The 17,721-nt window shown below is 34.1% G+C and overlaps 2 protein-coding genes across 10 annotated transcripts in view; both read right to left on the bottom strand.

Moving 5' to 3' along the window:
- Fife (fife) overlaps nucleotides 1–17,721 on the bottom strand; it is a 90,108-nt gene that overhangs the window by 29,079 nt on the left and 43,308 nt on the right. For 8 of the 9 annotated variants that reach the window (XR_008405004.2, XM_053750205.2, XM_053750208.2 and 5 more), the window contains exon 3: nucleotides 7,861–8,089. Coding sequence is in view for 8 of the 9 variants with exons in the window: in XM_053750205.2 (XP_053606180.1) it covers nucleotides 7,861–7,896 (36 nt within the window). In the remaining variant the exon portion in view is untranslated. Of the gene's footprint in view, nucleotides 1–7,860; nucleotides 8,090–8,167; nucleotides 8,210–17,721 lie in introns of those variants that run through there. The other variant, XM_053750204.1, reaches the window with a different exon arrangement.
- TfIIA-L (Transcription factor IIA L) lies at nucleotides 11,357–15,743 on the bottom strand. Its single transcript, XM_053750212.1, has one exon. The coding sequence runs from the start codon at nucleotides 15,344–15,346 to the stop codon at nucleotides 14,351–14,353; it is 996 nt and encodes a 331-aa protein (XP_053606187.1). The 5' UTR covers nucleotides 15,347–15,743; the 3' UTR covers nucleotides 11,357–14,350.

A 17,721-nucleotide genomic window follows, 5' to 3' on the forward strand; every position in this document is an offset into this window, starting at 1 on the left:
TAGGGCAGAATGGCTTGACTTAAATAATAAAATAACTAATGAGGTATTGGTTTAGGACGAGCGAAAATAAAGTTGAGATTCGACGCGAGCTAACACGATTACCCACGAAGCGAACGTTTTACACGCGGTTACTTTGTATGAGTGGGAGATATGTTTGAACGTCGATATGTATGAATACAGCTCATTTCATTTCCAATGAGAAATTATTTATATTAAATAACTATTATGATTTTTAATCCCTGTAATATGTACCCGGGACTGCGTAAGTTGATGGTTTTTTCACCACAACAAGTCTTGCTAACAAAGGAAGTTTTTACTTTCATGGAACATTTTATATAAATATTTTACTTCCATGAGCCATACAAAACCCAATCTAGAGATATTAGTTTTAATCGTTACAAGTTACAAGAGATTACTTTATGTTATTTTTTGACTCGTCACTTCTATGTTACATGAAGAAAACAAGATATATGGTAACTTCCAGGAACAATGCAAACAGAATATCATTTCTTGCATCTCTAACCTGAAATGTAGCAATTAATATAATCTAGGTCATAACTGATAAAGCGTAGTTAACTACAAGTATTATACAACGGAGCATTGCGCTACGAACACGACACATCTACGGCCGCTTTACAAGGCGCTACGATTTCGTATCAAAACCCTAGATGTCGCTGCGATTTTTTTGTTGCATATTGAATGCAATAAGACCTCTCTGACAACAATAAAAGTTTGAGTCAAAAGTTTTATTTTCTTAAAAAACTTATTAATATACGAAATTACCTAATTTATGTACCCTCTATTTATATTTAGATTATTAGGGTAGCGTTAAAAAACACATAGAACGAGGTAACTACTTAAGTCTCAGATTGCAGCGGGCTAAAAGAAAACACATTTGTTAGCGTCCCTCGTCCGCATAATCCGAGTGTCGCGTCACATTGTGTTCGCGAGCTTTGTTACCGCGAGTGCTGGCAAAACACACAATTTCGAGCCAGCGACAAGTTACGCCTTCCTGTTTCTATTTTTTATTTTTACATGACAAACCCCGTCTTCAAATTTCACTCTTTTAAGTTACTTTTATTATGAATTCATAGGACAATTTTTGTGGTATTTCAAAATGTCTATAAGTATATTTAGTCAGCATTATTTATGTTAAAAATTAACTAATAAATATTGTGTACATCGATGTTATTTTTTTTTACAAATCCAAAAACAAGTCACCAAATAATGTCGAGATGGCTTCCTTTCCCATCCACCTCTAAATAACCTATACGTAAGTAGTCATTTATTGGTAATTTATACTGTACTCTTATCTATTATTAAAAAAGAAATATATATTTGAATATTTGATATAGTTCACTATAGGCATATTAGTAAACAAAAATTATATATAGTAAATGGTATAAGCCAGGCTTTCGGGGTCGGCCGGGCAACCTCAGTAAGCCTTTCATCTGCAAAGGCGAGCCGCCGAAAGCACATATAAATTTTGCCATTCTGAGTACACACATCCAGTTGTACTCACGATCTTAACCCTTAACGCTCCAAGTAATAAAGACTTGAAGGTCTCACTCATGCTATATATTGAACGCTCCCTTGGATATAGAACGACGCGACCCAATTATGTACCTCGAAAGCACGGCACGGTTAACCGAGTGTTTTATAGATATAGGATCTTTATTAAACACATTTCTGACATTTTATACATCAATGCCGTCTCTACCCACACATTAGCGCCGCCATCACATTTCTTTCCATTTCTTTTATTATTATTAGCGAAAAATAATATTTCTACTGTTTTTTTTTAGAATATAGCTTACCATTATACAATCCTTTAACAAGTGTAGTAGTTGTTATTTTCGATATAAATATAAGAAATGTAATGGCGGTTTATTATCTCATTTATTAATAGCAAACTATATCTGTTCGTTTAAAAATTGTATCACATCCAGACATTTCGATTTATAACCACCCACGAAGATAATAAACTGCTTCATTTTTCTTGACGTTTTTAATGGCTCACATCAAAATCTATTAAACTTCACCTGATTTAGATTAAATAAAAGTACTTTCTATTTTTCGAAATTAAATAAAAAGATGAGAAATATTTAGACGACCTTTCTAATTTCAAACTTTAAAAGGTTTCGTGATTTTGTCTTGTTTTCTGAACGTGGGCAGGGATCCGTGCGGGCCGTACGGTTCCGTACCCTAAACGTCGTTCTATATAATAATGACAGCAGGAAGATGAATGGTTAAAACGTTCAAAAAGTTATTATGTTAAATTATCCTATGTGAACAAGTATACAAAATAATACAACTGAATGCGGAGCTAAATCGGCCGATTCAGCTCAACATTCATTTATATTATTGAAAATATACATACGAGTATATCTTAACCATCCTTTTCATTTTGTACTTATATAACACTAGCTGCACCCCGGGGCTTCGCTTAATTGCTGCGCTCGGGGATAAAAAGTACCCTTTGTGTTATACGAGCTCATATTCTAACCGTGTCGGTACCGAATTTCATAACAATCTGTCTAGAGATTTTACGTATCAAACATACACACACACACACACACACACACACACACACACACACACACACACCCACATCCTCACAAACTTTCGCATTTATAATATGATAAAGCAATCGCAGTCTCTCTAAAACACGGTAATGAACGAATACACTACTTAACTACATGTTTCACAGGAAATTAACGGTAGTTAAACATGTTTGCCGGAAATAGTCGACTGAGCTCATAGTTTTGGAATTAAATTTCTACGTTAAAATGTGCCAACAACATTCACCCCACTGCCCAAATTTGAAAATAATTTAGTTTAAAATGACATAGCCACAGTATTGTATTGCTTCTCCTGAAAGCCGAGTTTTTTTTTAATTCCTGGAGCATAATTATTTTAACCGCGGCTTCGCTCGCGTTTATTTCGTGCGTACTACGGTCAAAATTTATTATTGTCAATATTTTGCCAATACCAGATTTTAAGTTAGACCGTCTGCTATATAACTGTGAAAACTATCCAGAACTGTGAAATCTACCAAATTCTATCCAGAAGTTTTTAGGTGATGCACAACAACAAACAAACATTTAGACTGACAGACGGATTTGGCTTCTATCCCATAAAGACGCCGCATAATTATTTTTCTTTAATATCTTTTATGTATAGATATAGCCTACTTACAGTTTTATTATATTTTAACGAAAACTTGTGCATAATTGCACAAGTTTTCGTTCAAATATAATAAAACTGTAAGTATGGGCAATAGCTGCTTGAATAAATATTCGCACTGCATACGATGCAATGATGCAAATTGAAAAAGTTGTAGAAAGTTGAAAACGAACAGAATTAATTACAAACCTAGGCGCCGTTGTTAGCAGAGCATAACTTAAAAGTGCAGTGCGCAATATACTTTTGTACTGTTGTAATCGTAATTGAGATTTTAATCAAAGCAAGGATACAGAAGAACAAAAAAATACTATATAGTTAGTATTTTTTTATTCTTGCAATAACTAGTTGGACCCTAGCTCCTTTGGGTTGGCTCTTCTCCCATGGGAATTTCGGGATAAATATTACATTCTCACTTAAGCACATCCTTTATTTTTATGTAGATATCAGGTCCCACTGCATATCAACAACATATTTACATATTAGTAGGAACTAGGAATTTGTCCGTATTTATTACTATTACTAAATTAATTTGTCGTCCTTATAAATTTGTAGCTTGTTTATTTACTTCAACAAACAAACATGTCACGTTTGATATAAAAAATTCTCTGTTAGAACGTATATTTTATTGCACAGTTTTATTTTTATGTGTGGGAGCTATTGACAAAACGGGTTTACCGAAATTAAAAAACTTTTTACGAAGGCAAAAATGTAATTACAACTTTTTAACTTATCGGTTATGAAACACGATTTCGCTGCTGTCGCGTCTGCAGAACGTTGACGTCAGAAGTTTGTTTGATAAGGGTTGGGATATTACTAATCGGTACTTATGGGTTATTGGTTATCATAGTGGGACTTATGTTTGGCCGCCATCTCAATAAGGTCTCCAGGTAGGTAATGTGTTTATTAAGGGGGCGTATGCCTAATCAAACATCTAGTATAGGGTAATTTTTAATTTTAACGATTTTATTAGAACGTATTATAGATATATATATCATATAGATAGAATCACAATTTACTGCACGCATTTGGTCACCACTGAACCGGTTAAAGTAAAATGTGGCAACTGTGTCAAACAGAAAATTAACTATATAAATTCCCTGTTGTTAAAAAAAAAGTTAATACTTTAAGGTAAAGTATGTATTGTCTCATTCAGTCAATGTCAAATGTTGTAAAGTGCGATAGTGAACAAACATACTTTAACTTAAAGTATGTTTTAACTTTTTATGAATAACAGGTTAGTTTGTAATAAAATCTAAGAGTTACAGAAGTTGTATAAATTCATTTTTTAGTGTGCTAGTGAGGGAGCGCACCTCATCATTATGCTAAGCTTATGGGTGATTGAGCTCTATAATATTCATGGTTATATTCTTCACACTCTGTCATAATTTCTAGATAATTGAATATCAGACCAATAAAGTTATGAAAATCTAAAAGCCACGAGCATTTTAATTGAACTATGTTTCAACTCTAACGAGAGCTTCAGAAGTGCGGCATTTCCGCAAAGTTAGGAAATAAGAGTTTTAATTACATTTTCTAACAATAGGGAATCATTTAATTGGACCAGAATTCCATCAGTTTCAAGCAAGTAGTATTATATATTATATTATATATATAATTTTGGGAAAATGAAATGACTTTTAAGAAACTGTATAAATAAACCCTTCGAGCGCGGAGATAAGAAAGACAAATTGAACAACAATAGGATCACAGTCTGATTGGGCTGCGCGAGAACTGGAGGGGTTCAAATGTTTCAAAACCAGTTTGGCAAGCTAATAAAATAAAAAATAACTGGTATTTTTTATGTCGTAAACATTATTTAATTTCATGTTGCGAAACATCTTACAGAAACCTTTATTTTTCAATTCATTGCTCGTTTCTCTCACCTCAGATGAATTAGCATTTAAAAAGGGAAAAAATATGCATAAAACATTTTATATAGCGGCGTGCTATTCATTACTGGCTGCTTTGTTTTTGTTCGCGACGCGCCGTGAAACGGAGCGAAATTGGTTTTAAACATCTATAGAGAGTACAGTAAACAGTTTGTTGTTCCGCCGTTGCCCTTTGGACCTGAGAATAACGTGTCGAAATATTACAACACTACTTTATAAAACGCTTGTACTACTCTGGCCATAGCCTTTTTATTTCCTTTCAATCAATAAAAATACGTGAGAAAACTAAAACGACCCTGTGAGATTATGCATCACAAGTTTTTCATAAACACAGTTTTTAGTCAGTATAGTATAGAAAACAATTAAAAATAGTATTGAGGTAAATAAAGAAGTAGACATTTTGGAGAAAGGAGTTTTAGTTCCAAAGAGTCGCTTTACAGGGTCGCTTTGATAAAGCTGCACCTTTATGCATTCGCCGTGTGCTTAATAGAAGTTTCGAAGGGAGCCGCCGCCCGCGAGTTCCATTGGCCATACTGGAGGGGGTAGGGGGAGGACTACTTTCTACCTCCAGCATGACCATTATCATTTTCGGACTTCTCCTAATTAATAAATATTTTGCGCTGTCTGATCTATAAATAAATAAATCGATAATATAGGAGTGACACCCACCCAAGTTTCGTTATAATTGCACCGCATTGAAAGCTCTTAAGAAATACAACAAATCCATATCCAAATAACGGATCCAACTAAGACCATTAGCTATAAGAAAATAAAACCTGTAAAGATGAGGTATAAGTAAAACTCGCAAACGCCGGGCTTATAAATTAAATAACATCACAGTGCAACAGCTGGGACAATGAGAGCTACGGTTATGCTCATGTGCTACGGCTGCTACGAGCGAGCTACGAGGAGCTACGAGCGAATTGGACTCAGTAATTTTTATACATTTTTTATTTTCGGCGTTAATCACATTTTGCTTGTGGAAGTCAGCGTACTTTTATCTGCACCAGCCCTTTTTCATTCAAAACAAGCAAAATGAAGGAAGTTAGCTAAGCAACGGCACGTTTCACACGCGATATGCAGACACACGAAACCTCGGAATATTGTTTTGATGAAAAAGAAAGACGTTTCCGCTCGGCGGAGCGTTAATTCAGCTCACAGGAAGTGCTTGCGAGCGCCCACCCCCGCTCCGCCTCGCCTGCACCTCTCGTTTGAGATAGGGTCCAACTATCCGCGGTTTTTTTTCTTTCCGAATATTACCTATGTGGATAGTATTACTACTTAACTATATTTAGCCTTTATATTCTAATCGAGCTTGGCGACTTCAGAGGTAGAGTTGCTTAGGTTTTTTTGAGGAAAGCTCTGTCTCCTCTTAATTAGCTAGGTCATGTTTTTAAGGTATATGAATAGTACTTACATTGACTACAAACTTTTGTTATTTTCATTTATCCCTTCAAACTGCACTAGCTATGATCGAAGCCGTCAGTATCTGAAATCGCTTTACCCCGCTTCACGTATCATTGAAACTGAAGCCACCCACCCTCCTCTCCCCGATAAACGCCGGAACATATCTACAAATGTTCAGTGAACTATATTCGCATGATAATTATCAAACACTAACCATGCAATTCAGTCGCAAATATGTACTCCTATTTTCGTGTTGTTTAATATATATATTGTTTTCGAGTTGACAAAGACTTGTACAAATATCTACTTTTAATGATAATATCGTTGTTTCTACAAAACCTCTAACTAAGCCATATTGATTTTTAATATGTTGACCCCGTGAACTTTGTACTGCCTCAAATCAATAAATGTTGCATTAACTTTCTATCTCTTTTAAATGTACATATGCATTTTTTTCATTAATTGCAATATTTATACTATTACCCAGGTCTCAAATTTGAACAAATCGAATAGATAGATAAAATATATTATGCCACTGATTTTAGCAGCTACCTTTGCGAAAAGTCGCGACGGCAATACAAACTATAAAACATTTAAATCTATCAAATAGTAGCTCATTCTTTGTATCGTATCTACTTCGTATGACATCTGTGTTCACGAAATAAATGATTTTGATTTGTAATTTCGAAAAGTAACATGTTAAAGTTTGCAAAATCTATTTTTCTTTATAAACTTATTAACAAAATTAAATAATTAAAGAATTGAAGGAAAACCTTGTTACATTTTTATATTAAAAAAAAAAAACAAATTATCTTAATTATACTACTATTATCTACTAGCGGCCCGTCCCGGCTTCGCTCGGGTAAAAACATAATAAATTATACCCCTAAATCTTCCTCAGGAATCGCACTATCTATTGGTGAAAACCGCTTGAAAATCCGTGCAGTAGTTTTTGAGTTTATCGCGAACAGACAGACAGATGCGGTAGAGGATTTTGTTTTATAATATGTAAGGATAAAGTACCTATTTTTAGTAAAAAAAAAATCTTTACGTTTAAAAATACGTATAAAAGTTTTGAGTTCAATTTGGCTCAACCGACAGCACAGAGAATTTTAGTTAAGGCGTAGCAATGACGGAATCAAATCAACAGCTCACGCAAAACGCGACTTATTAATTATTTTAAAACGGAGGCTTTATTGTCGACTGCGTAACTTATTGATTGAAACCTACTGATACACATAGAATTCCTATAACCGTTAATGGATGGTTCACATAATGAAAATTTCAGTGGTTTTCCATAAATATTAATAAATTCATGTTAGGTTATTATGCTTTTGTCTATATTATGTATAAAAAACAATGTGTTAAATTATCTTACCTTCTTCATAAAGGACATAACGTTAGTGGGCAGCATGGTGGCTCAGTAGTCGCTGCTCTCACGTACACACGTACGTACTCACATCACTACACTGCACTGGTCACTATTGCACACACGCACTCGGCTACAGTCAGTCAGGTATCAATACGCTACCGCCGAAACAAGACATTTTGAAGGTAATTTATCACAAAACTAGCTGCAAACGCTCACAGAACAGTCCGCAGGAGACCTGGAACAATGGAAAAGTGAATTATTTTCACCTCTAATTGGAGAAAAGATCTTGAACAAAAATAGACATGTATCGCACTGGGGTGTCGCGGGTGGGCTCGACCGCTCCGCCTGGCTGCCGGGAGAGAATGATCGAGCTTCGCGTACGTAGCATTCAACAGGTCTCTACTTTGTTCATGGGGCTTAGAGTCGCCATTGGTGATTTTGTTTAGAAGGTATATTGAGATATACAGAGAATGGTTTTATTGTTATAACATCTACAGTTTTGCAAACATATTTCTAAATTAAACTAAAATAAACCTATATAAAACGAAATAAAACTTAAATTATAAATCTAAAAACAATGTCCGATGCCAAATATTGATGTGTTTATGTACTTGTAGTACTCAAAGTACTCGTTGCTCACAGCTAACGTGTAAATCAGCATGTCATTAAAATACTCGTATAACCAATATTTCTATTTTCTTTTCAACAGGGACACACTTTACACTTTTTGATTGACTTTTTGTTTTTATGACATGCAAAAAATATAAACCGAATATTCGGTCGAATGCTAACTATATTGCATGCTCTTTTTATTATTTAATATTACATGGGTCAGAATTACCAACGGTCCCGTCTTAACCGTCGAGATTTTTACTGTTATGTCCTCATCATTTACCTACCCTCGTCTCGTGTCCCGAGAGCACAATGATAAAACTCTTTCTGGATTACTAAAATTGTTATTAAATTGTTTTATATTTTAGTCTATTTGGACGTTTGGTTTCAATAACATTTTATAGTAAAAATTTCAAGACTAGTGAGAATCCTACCCACCTTTATCATTGCTACGCAATGTCTCTTTCAGCATGTTTTGTCATTTCATTAAAATCTAGGTTAACTATAAAGCATTACAGCGCATGAGATGTGTGCTTTATGCCTAATCAACCTTCAAAATCTCAAAAGTTATGGAAAATAAAAACTTTTAATAAAAACATAGTTTATTAAAACTAATTATATATTTATTTTGTAACTATAAACGTAGGTACGTACAAAACAGTCGACAACATAGAGATTTGTCCATGATCCATACAAAATAAAATCGAATTGTCTGCTTACACTATTATTAGCCTGTAGCCAGTATCTACGCAAACATTTGTTTTGTTATAGTCTGTCTAAGCAGACAGAATATACTGGACAAGCGTCCAGGTACTCTTCGATAGGCTTGTCCGTCTTTAATGGGCTTTCCATTAAAAAAACGATTTATTTCCATTGGTCATTTTGTTTTTATAGTTGTATAACACGCGATATTGAGAGGGAGATAGTGGAGATAATGACACACTTGTATCTCGGAGTGCACAGAGCACCTGTAGGTAACATCTAGTCTAGATTCTAGACCGAATCGATAGTCAACCCGCTCGCACGGTGCATCTCTTTCGCTCGTTACGTCGAGCTTAGTTTGTCATATTAGGACTTTCTTATATTTGATTTTCAAATCAACATTTATGAAAATTTGGTGGACATAATCAGTGACTGCACTCGTCAAATTAATTATTTTCATTGAAATAAGTACCTATTAGATTTAGGTACCTACCTATAACCAATATCTTTGTATTTTATAATTTATTTTTGAACATAAATATTTCAATAAAAATATTTTAGGTAGGATCGTATTCCGTGGCCCACAGTATTCATATTTTTTGTTGAGAATATTATTAGCCGGTTATTACTTCTTATAAATCTCGGAATCATTTATATAATAACGTTGATTTAGGCTGTTACGCGCGAACAAAGCCTGCCGGCAGAAAATTACGTAAGTATTTTGCCGGAACATTGAGTCCAATATTAAATCCCGCGGGTAAGTCGATTAGAGCGGCTATCTTGCGACAGCTATGCTGGATTACCGCGGATAATTGGAGCGCCTTGAGATTTTCTTAGGCCCAGCAAAGATACCAATATTATACTTCGAAGATTCTGCCCTGGGCAATAGAATAGATGACTACCTACATATTATTACACTTTTATTTTCACATCTCATACCTTATAAAATAGTGTCTCTCTCATCTTCTCAGTGTTCACGTAAAAATCAACCAAGAATTGGCTACGCTTTTGCAACCCGCTGCCTGCCTGACGACCTTTTGGTTGCCTATCAATTGTTAAGGCACGTGTCCCTTAGTCATACGACATTCACGGGAGGATTTAGAGTTTAATTAGTTCTGTTCTAAGGCGGACACGCTACCGAAAAATAATATATTTGATTAAAGTATCGGGAGTGAGATGAGAAAAACCAGTGGGAAAATCACACAGTAGGTCATTACTTCCTGATCAAGACAAGGATTGTTGAACGAAAATCCTACAACCTTTGTCCAGGTAATAATGCCTTCGGATGACTCGGCGACTAAACTCTTCGTCTCCGTACTATTATTGTCCTAAAGACATTTCATCGACAAAAATATTGTTCACCGTACCAGTGCCGGAGACAGTATTTAGTATTTTGAGAAATGTCTTAAATATGTATAAGTGACATAAATTCACATATACCTAATGGACAATGGCGGATTAACACAATTGCCACCAGTAGAGTAGACCATCCAAATTTTTCACCCCTTCTTGTTAATTTGTATGTCATTTCTGTCTTGCATTCTTTAACGAAGATCATTCCCGCACCGTAATCCAAATACAACAAATACGTGGTGTAAAAAAAGTATTAGCTTATCAGCTAATACTTTTTTTACACCACGTATTTGCCTATCGGCAAAACCTGAGATTATTCAATTGGACAGGTTATGTGACCTAATAACACTTCTGAATAATTTTTTTTCGGACCAAATTTGCCTTGAAAAATTCACCACTGTTACTGGATGTAAATTTGCTACCTAATGACATGGGACACTTAACTCATCATAAATGCGCTTACCTTCCACACTTACTTAAAAATTAAATAAGTAACTGAAAAAAGTAGGTACGCGACGATGTTAGCCCACTTATTTAAAGCCGTATAAAATCATTCAGTAAAGGTAAATAAAATAAGTACCATTGTTAAAAGAGTAGCAGGGCATCATTGGCGCCTATATCATATACCATTAGGTATATGATACAAGTATATTAATATTTCCATGTAATTGGTGGTTTTCATTGATGGCCCAAATTTACCTAAATGGAGAATATCCCACAAAAACTCTAAAAAGTACTTATTATTATATCTCAATACATTGATGTTATTTATCTGAGTTTATCGATAAGAAAAGCGTTTCAATTTTAATAACATAACTACAATAAAAGTACTATGTAATGCAACGTATTTATTTATAATTACCATTTTTGTCACAGTTTAACGCATACAGAAATAAAACAAATTACAGTATCTTAAATAATTTGACAAAAACATATCTGAAAACTAACTGCCTGGCTATACTCACATTTATATCACAATATTATATTAATGACCAAAAGTCTGAATATTTAGACGTTGGCATTTTTTTAAAAGCCTTTAAAATTAAGAAATAAGTAAATTTTATGCGAAATTTTTTTGGAGATGGACCAGGACAAAACAATTAATTACAAGTGATAATTTGAATCATCTTTATACTACTTCCTAAGCTTAAGATGTACATTTTGATTTAGTTGTTAAAAAAATTCATAAATCAAAAACATATTAGGTACTTTTGTCAGTTAATCGGAATAAAAAAAATAACTTGATATATTATTATTCACACGATTGATTGCATAATTACAAACTCAAATCGTCGTGATAATCTTAAAATACTCGTAGAACGTTTATATTATTAAAGACTACGTTGTAATTTTAAACCAAAATTAAACCCCACGAAAAAAAAAAATAATTTTATTGATATTAGGTATCAATTAGATATGAAATAATTATAGACACAGTAGTTTAATTTTATTCCGATAAGTTGAACAAAAATTGTAGCGATAAACACAGCCCAAAATATGAAATTAGTATTTGTAAAATTCAGTTCTTAAAATAAATCTAAAATAATCATACTAGTAGAGATATAGGTTTCACATACATTATTCCTTCGGGTGCTTCTAAATTTAATTCATAATGTATGAAATTCGATTACATCGATTACTTGGTAAATACAATTATATTTTTTTGGCCTACTCGTATCAGTTGTGTGCATATATTTATTGGCCCGTAATGGATATCACACACTCTTTTCTTTTTTCACACATAATTTCAACACTTATGTACGTCAGTCGACCGCTTATCAAGTTCCTGCACTGCATGGATCCTTAATCCGCGTCAATAGAGACGAATTCGCTATGAATTTGGTTGTCTTGATGTGCTATTGAATGTACCTAATTATATTTTTTATTTTACACAGATGGCTTTTATTCAATTTTTACAAGTTTCTTCCCATAAACTTAGGACTACCCTTTTATTCGTAAAAACATATTTTAAGATAAAATGTTTTGCCTATTATCATTATCTCATTTTACAATATTTGACATTCTTTATGAATAAGACGGTTAGTGTACTTAATCTATTTAGCTTTATGCAGTAACAAATATTATTTCGGTCATTTAAATTGTTTCTTACCAGCTTTTTGAGAAATGGGACGATTGGAACTTTACCAGGATTAGAATCCAGTTGCTCCGGTCGAAAGATACAGAGAGACAGTTTCTAACATTTCTTACACAACTGTTTAGATTTAATTTAAAATTCATGTAAGTAATATATAGATAAGTGCTAGGGACAGCCATCTTAACAGATTAAGAAATATCGACTCATTTAATGTAATATATGTAAAACAGACACCTAAGTCTAGCCGAACTTAAGCAGGCTACAACTTCTAGACATAGGTGTAGCAACTGACACTTCGTGGTTTCGCCGTAACATTATACATAATTATATGCATACCCCAGCATTCGCAAGAGTAATTTCCGCAATGATATCCTTATATACAGATTGTTGGCAAGGGCAACGATCGTGTCGGTCTTTCAGACAGAGATGAAATTTCACAGATTCTACTTTATGTTCTACAGGATAAGAAAAATTACATTCATAGTTGGGATTTAACACGAATTTAACGAACTTTATTAACTCGCCTAATCTTCATATAACCAACATTTGCAAGGTTATATCATGTTCTGTTTTACCTTTCTCTCATACATCTAAAGAATAAAATAAAAGTCCGATGTAAAGAAAAAAAAACTAATGAAATAAGATAGATTCATTATGTACGTAGGTATATAATGAATGTAATTAGCACATTGTTATTTTTGTTGCCTCATTTCTACACATTGAAATGTAATTTTAAAAGAAAACTTTCATAGGTACTTTTATTAATAGCTTGAAATAAAATTTAAAACAAATATAGTAAGTAGACAGATAATTTAATTACAGACTATGAGTAATTTATAGCAGATTTTTTAAAAAATAATAAGGTGTTGTGTTGATTCTACTAACACTAATTCTAAATTGTTTTTCAATAGTAGTTCTTATTAACATGCCATGTTAGTATCAACACCCTTATGTTTTTGTTATGGCACAATCATGTCATCATTATGTAGTAGTGTACAACAGTTTGTGGTTAGTAATTTGTATCACAATAACAAGTTGCAGAATGCAATATACATGTATCTGCAATAACAACCAAAATTGTAGTCACAATTTTGGTATATTATATAACTGACATTTTCAATAATTATGATCATAGAGAGATACGACAAATAGACTCACATCATTGAAAACACAATGAGAGATAAGTCAAACTGATTTAGTTTGAGCCATCGCTATTTTTGTTACTCTTAGTATTTTGAAGCAATCACACACCACAGCATGTTAACACCATATATTATATTGATTTCTACAGGAAGTTGCAGTTAAAGCATTTAATGCAAAAAATGAGACAATAAAATAAAGTGGTTAGTACAAATTTTCAATACTTAAACAATTAGATGTAAGGAATCATAGACCTATTTTACACCATTGTGTAAAATGTGCTATGTGAACTGAATATTTACAACTAAAATGAACTACTGTTTTGATTTATATCAAATAATACAATCATGCGCCTAATGAAATTTTATCCACCACTATAGATAATAACTAAACTGTGAGATTAAATTGATAAACAATATAATACCTATTAGGTGAAGTCAATCATGTGAAGTATTGCAACTTAAGATTTGAGATAATATTTTCCCCTTGTCTAATTCTCTCTTGTTTATCAATTACATTCTAACAGTCAATAACCATATCAAGTTACTCCATTATTAAAAATACACACTTGTCTACTACTTAAGCACAAACATTTCACCATTCCGCATCGCCATTAGCTTTCTGGAAGACAAAGTCTTTGCCAGCTAGATTCATTATGCCGTCTTTTAAATAAAACTTCCATTTGTTACGACTGCGTGTGATCTTATCATATTGGCAAACCACCACATTGTCAGTGTCAAACATATCACCAGGTTCTTCATCAGACACATCATCACCAGAATTAAGAGGTTCTTCCTCAGGACCCCCAATCTCATCTCTCTCTTCCTCCTCCTCCTCTGCACGCTCCTCAGCAGATTCCTCATTATCGTCATCATCATCACCACCATCTTCAGACCCATCACCCATGTTTGATCCCTCATCATCTGAAGAATCTAATGCACCATCCAAAGAGAATGGTGCAGCTCCACTACGGCCCCCACCACCTCCATCAAATTCGTTTTGTTGGCTTGCTAATGCAGAATTAATATGCTGCTGGAGTAGAGTGGCGGCCAGTGGCTGGGGCAAACTTATTGTTGCATTGATGATTGGCCCAGTTAGCACTTGATGTAGTTTATTGCCATTTAATGCTGATGCTGGAATCTGGATTGTGAACGAGCGCGGCTGGGAACCAGGTACGCCAGGCTGGGCAGGTAGTGTTAACTGTACAGGCACTTTATTATTGAGATCGAGTACAAGATGTGGATGGGCCCCTGCAACATTTGATGGTGGGGCACCATGTTCCGCACTAGAATTTTGCTGACTTGATCCTTGAGCCATAGAATTATCAACAGACCTCTTTGGTAAAATAAACGTGTTATTACCATTCATTTTCTGAAAGTTCTGCAAAACAGCTGGTGGAGGCATAGCGGCCTCAGGGACCGGTGGATCCATGGCACCACTAGCTTTCAATTTTGTTTTCCATAATTGTTTTAACTCTTGCAAAACTTGCTCATCCACACCGTCATCTAAAAAACAGTCGCGTACTCCGGCTATTACATCGTCTACCACTGTATTGTAGAGTTTCACCACGGAAGTCTGACTCGCCGTCATGTTGACTAAGTGAATGATTAGTCAAATTAGCCAAAAGTGAATCACGGAATTCACAAATCACTTTGTTTGTCCTAGTGGCAAACCTTCACGATAATACAATTGGAAAAACGAGAAGTGCGTATTGACTTTTCTGTTCACATCTCCACGCAATGTCAAATAACACTTGAGATTACACAGCCATTAGCAGGAAATATTGTAGGCAATATGTTAACTCGCAATAATGTTCTCACAATGTAATTACTTTTGTCCACCCCATAACTGCAGAATTCCACGAAATTAAAATAATTTACATAAATTTTGACAATTACACTAAAACATAACCTACAAACGAAAAGTAGAAATTTGCCAGATTACAAAAATTGTCTCTGGTCGGAGACATTGATAAAACGACGCATGCGCGAAACTAGCACCTCCCGCCACGCCAAAAGGCCTCTCGCTCGCTCGACCCGTTTGCAATCTAGCCGCACCTTTCTTAGTCGATTTCGAAGTGATCGATTACATTTTGATTATATTGTAATTACCTACATAATTCATCTAGACATTTATATATTATAGATTGGAGTACCTATGCTCCTTTTTAGGGTTTCGTACCCAAAGGGTAAATCGGGATCCTATTACTAAAACTTCGCTGTTCGTTCGTCAGGCTTTATGTCTTAACCGTAATTTTCATAGATGATATTTCTATAACAGCTGGAATGGAACAAATGCCAAAAAAATAAAATGAAACAAACATGTTTTTTTATAGATAATGGCAAAGAACCCTACTTGCACGAGTCCGACTTGCAATTAGCCGGTTATTTTTATAATATAATTATGTGCTTCATAATTGTATAAAATGTTAAAGCATATTATACTAATACGTTGACCGACAGACAGACAGAAACCAGTTTATAGGCAGTAGGTACTTTAGAAAATTTTTAGAAGATAGGTTACAAAAATCTATGGGTTACACCTATGAGTACGTTTACTAAATCCATGATTACACCGGACCACGCGTATAACCTTTTTAAATGAAAATTACACTTTTTTTAAAGTATGTAATACGGCGGCCATATTATAATTAAAAATATAAAGAATTTATTACTTTGAAGCTTAAAAAACTAAAGTATGTTTTGTCTCATTCTGTCAAGACAATGACAAATATACCTTAGCAAATATATCTATGCTTTAACTGTTTTAAAGAGGCTAAGATTGCCGATAAAAATATTTAAACAGTAGATAAAATATACCGCGCGGGGCCCTTTTAAAATATATGACTTTTTTTTTAAACGTGATAATATTAGTAGCAGTCGTTCCGAATAGGGAGTATTACTGCACATTTATCCCCCCAGAGTACAGCACTGTATGTTAGGTACACAAATGCTTTGCCGCCTTTTGCTATGTCAATTAAAATGTTTATTTTAGAGTACTTTATTATTCCTTCCTTATATAAACATTCGTTTGTGAAAATATACAACAATGTAGCATATTCGGGTGCCGAAATATTGGGAAAAATCGTTTTCCATTAGATAAAAAAACATTGAAAACTATGGGATACCTCACGACTTATTAAAATATGGACTTCGTACAGGTAAGATCTTCAGTCAATATCAAGTTTATATAAGACCAAATAATGCAACCTAATATAGTGATATTATTTTCAGAATAATCCACTACATCCTTCCTTTTTGCCTCCATTGGCAATGTTTGTATACCTTAGTTGTACCAGTAGCGCCATCTGCGCTGAGCTTGGCGTAATATGCAAAATTTCAATATTGTTGCAGATTGACGACCAAAAATACCTTCTTCGCAATTCTTTTATCTTATGTTTTTTTATCTTATGGAAAACGAATATGCTACATTGTTGTATATTTTCACAAAGGAATGCTTACATAATGAAATGATTAATAAAGTGCTCTAAAATAAACATTTTAATCGACATAGCAAAAGGCGGCAAAGCTTTTGTGTACCTAACATACAATGCTGCTGTACTCTGGCGGTATAAATGTGCAGTAATATTTATTGATCTGAGATTTGTCCAGACGACGATGGATAGTATGACAACATACTTACCTTGAAGCTATAGATGATACAATACTTTGGTGCGTGGAGCCAATACTCCCCAAGAACTTTTTGATGCGAGGTACATTACTATCTCTTGGGAAGCAGACCTCTTTCTCATACATTGCGAAAGTATATGCATAGGTTTAACATGTACTTTCCGAGTATAGTTATACCTATGGTTTTACCTTTCAACGCGCTAGAAGGAAAGATTGGGTTACCGATGAAAGGGATAGCAATACATGTACCTACTTTGGATCAAAAAGTTATTGGCAGTACTGGTTTCAGTCTTACCCATAGTTTCGTAATACTTACATAGGTACGTAAAGTTATGT

This window comes from Plodia interpunctella, chromosome 10, assembly GCF_027563975.2.
Source record: "Plodia interpunctella isolate USDA-ARS_2022_Savannah chromosome 10, ilPloInte3.2, whole genome shotgun sequence".
Lineage (NCBI taxonomy): Eukaryota > Metazoa > Arthropoda > Insecta > Lepidoptera > Pyralidae > Plodia > Plodia interpunctella.